The sequence below is a fragment of the Eimeria necatrix genome, genomic scaffold (genome assembly GCF_000499385.1).
Source record: "Eimeria necatrix Houghton genomic scaffold, Enh_scaff938, whole genome shotgun sequence".
Taxonomy (NCBI): domain Eukaryota; phylum Apicomplexa; class Conoidasida; order Eucoccidiorida; family Eimeriidae; genus Eimeria; species Eimeria necatrix.
Window position 1 is genome coordinate 5,001 of NW_013654737.1, and position 2,500 is coordinate 7,500.

Consider the following 2,500-nt stretch of genomic DNA (forward strand, 5'->3'; position numbering starts at 1 on the left):
GGGGTCAAGGGGCCCCTTGACTCTTAAGGCCTTGTCTTTGCCTCTAAGGCCATGGGAGACTGTGGGGGGCCCCCTGGGGCCCCTTGGAGGTCTTCTGGGGCCCCTCGGAGGCCCCTTAGGGACCCCTCAAGACCCCTTGACCCATAGGGTACTCTTGGGGGCCCCGGGGCCCCCAAGGGGGCCCCTAGAGAGTACCCGGGGCCCCCAATGGGGCCCCCAGGGGCCCCAAAAATTGGGAGGCTTTGGGGCCCCCACAGCATCAGGGGGCCCCAGGGGGCCCCCTAAATTCGGGAAGGGGCCCCCTAATAGTCTTGGGGGGCCCCTGCTGCTTTTTACCCTTAGGGAAGCTGCAGCAGCTGCAGCAACTGCAGGAGCAGCTGCAGCAACTGCAGCAGCAGCTGCAGCAACTACAGCAGCAGCTGCAGCAAGTGCAGCAGCAAGTGCAGCAGCAGCAAAAGCTGTTGCAGAGAAGGACCTTTGTTTTGGCTTTCTTGTCGCTCAAGCTTAGGCCTGTAGAGAAGTTGCGGCTGAGGGTTTAGGGTTTAGGGTTTAGGGTTTAGGGTTTAGGCTAGGGTCTAGGTCCTCTAGGCGCAAGCAAATGAAGCAGCAGCAGCAGCAGCAGCAGCTGCTGCTGCTGCTGCTGCTGCTGCACTTATCGCTTGTAGCTCAGCAGCAAATAGTCCAACATTCAGAAGCGACGCGTTGGGGGCCCCCCAATGGGGGCCCCTTAAAGGGGGGCCCCCAGAGGAGGCCCCTAAGGGAGTTGGCCCTAATGGGGCCCCCTATGGGGGCCCCCGGGGGCCCCCTTAGGGGCCCCCATTAGGGTCCTTTAGGGGGCCCCCTAAGGGGGCCCCCGGGGCCCCCCAAAGCGCCCCAAAGGGCCACCTGAGGGGCCCCCAAAGGGGGCCCCTCTAATGACCCTCAGGGGGCCCCCGGGGGCCCCGTAGAGGCCCCTCGGGGGCCCCCAAGGGGGCCCCTGTAGGGGCCCCAGGGGCCCCATTAGGGGCCCCTTAGGGGCCCCTTAGGGGCCCCCAAGGGGCCCCCAAAAGCGGAGAGCCTTGGGGGACCCCGAGGGGTCTTAAAGGGCCCCTGGGGGCCCCCAAGGTTACGAAGCTGGGGGGCCCCCTAGAAAGGGGGGGCCCCCCTTGGGGGCTGCAGGGGGTCCCCCGGGGGCCCCCCAAGGGGGCCCCTTAAGGGGGCCCCCAGGGGCCCCCCGGGGGCCCCCCTGGGTCTTAACTCTAAACCCTAATTGGCTGAAGGGCTTAGGGGCCCCCAAACCCTCAGGCCAGAAGGGTTTAGGGTTTGGCTAGGAGGCGAGCACCTTCCCCTGCTGCTGCTGCTGCTGCTGCAGCCGTTCCAGCCGCTGCTGCAGCAGCAGCAGCAGCAGCAGCAGCAGCAGCAGCAGCAGCAGCAGCAGCAGCAAATTAGAAGAAGAAGGAGTGTTCTCTTTGGAATCGGAATTTGACTTTTTGCCGCAAAAGGGCCAGGCCATTGCCGAGGGCCTCTTCTGTCTTAGCAGCAAACTCTTTGTGCTGCTGCAGCAGCAGCAAATATGCTGCTGCTGCTGCTGCTGCATGCTCTTCTATGTTCGACACGGGGGGACTCGCCAAAACCCCCGTGCCCCCCAGCCCTGCAGCGCACGCTAGGGTTTAGGGTTTAGGGTTTAGGGTTTGGGGTTTGGGGTTTGGGGCTTCAGACTTAGGGTTTAGGGTTTAGGGTTTGGGGTTTGGGGCTTCAGACTTAGGGTTTAGGGTTTAGGGTTTAGGGTTTGGGATGGGGTTTGGGCCCGGCAGCTGCTGCGCAGCTGCAGCGGGGTGGGGGCTCTCGAAGTCTGGAGTGAGGGTTCAGGGTTTAGGGTTTAGGGTTTAGGGTTTAGGGTTTAGGGTTTACCTGAGCTTCTGCTTTGCAGCTCCATGATTTCATTCAAATGGTCTCTAAAGTCCTCAACAACATGCAGCAAATCAAACAGCCGCTGCAGCGACAGCAGCTGCTGCTGCACCTGAACGCCAAATTAGGGTTTAGGGTTTAGGGTTTAGCGGTTAGGGTTTAGGGTTTAGGGTTTAGGGTTTAGGGTTTAGGGCGCGTCTGCAGCTGCCGCTGCCCGGCGCACCGTCTCTCTGCTGCAAGACCCCTAAACCCCAAACCCTAAACCCCAAGCCCCAAGCCCCAAACCCTAAACCCTAAACCCTAAACCCTAAACCCTAAACCCTCGCACCTGGGGGTCCTCCTGAAAGGGTTTAGCGAGGGTTTCCAGCCGCTGCAGCTCTGCGTCCCAAATGGCCCCATTGAGGGTCAAGGCAATGCTGTCTCCCCAGTTGGCAGCAAGAAGGGTGTCTTCTAGCTGCTGCAGCTGCTGCAGCAGCAGCAGCTGCTGCTGCTGCTGCTGCTGCTGCTGCTGCTGCTGATTGGGCGGGCTGCATGCAGACAGGCTCCCCATGTGCATCAACACGGGGTGCGGCAACGAGCTGCTCAGCAAGTCGCAAATGCTGCTGCAGCTGCT

The 2,500-nt window shown here is 62.0% G+C and overlaps 1 protein-coding gene across 1 annotated transcript in view; it reads right to left on the bottom strand.

Moving 5' to 3' along the window:
* Positions 1 to 1,424: 1,424 nt before the first annotated feature.
* ENH_00083600 (glycosyl transferase, putative) overlaps positions 1,425 to 2,500 on the bottom strand; it is a gene marked incomplete at both ends in the record, with an annotated part of 3,692 nt that continues 2,616 nt past the window's right edge. The window contains 3 exons of the mRNA XM_013583456.1: positions 1,425 to 1,630; positions 1,891 to 1,999; positions 2,216 to 2,500. The exon at positions 2,216 to 2,500 is cut by the window's right edge and continues 46 nt beyond it. Of these exons, the coding sequence (XP_013438910.1) occupies positions 1,425 to 1,630; positions 1,891 to 1,999; positions 2,216 to 2,500 (600 nt within the window). The remainder of the gene's footprint in view (positions 1,631 to 1,890; positions 2,000 to 2,215) is intronic.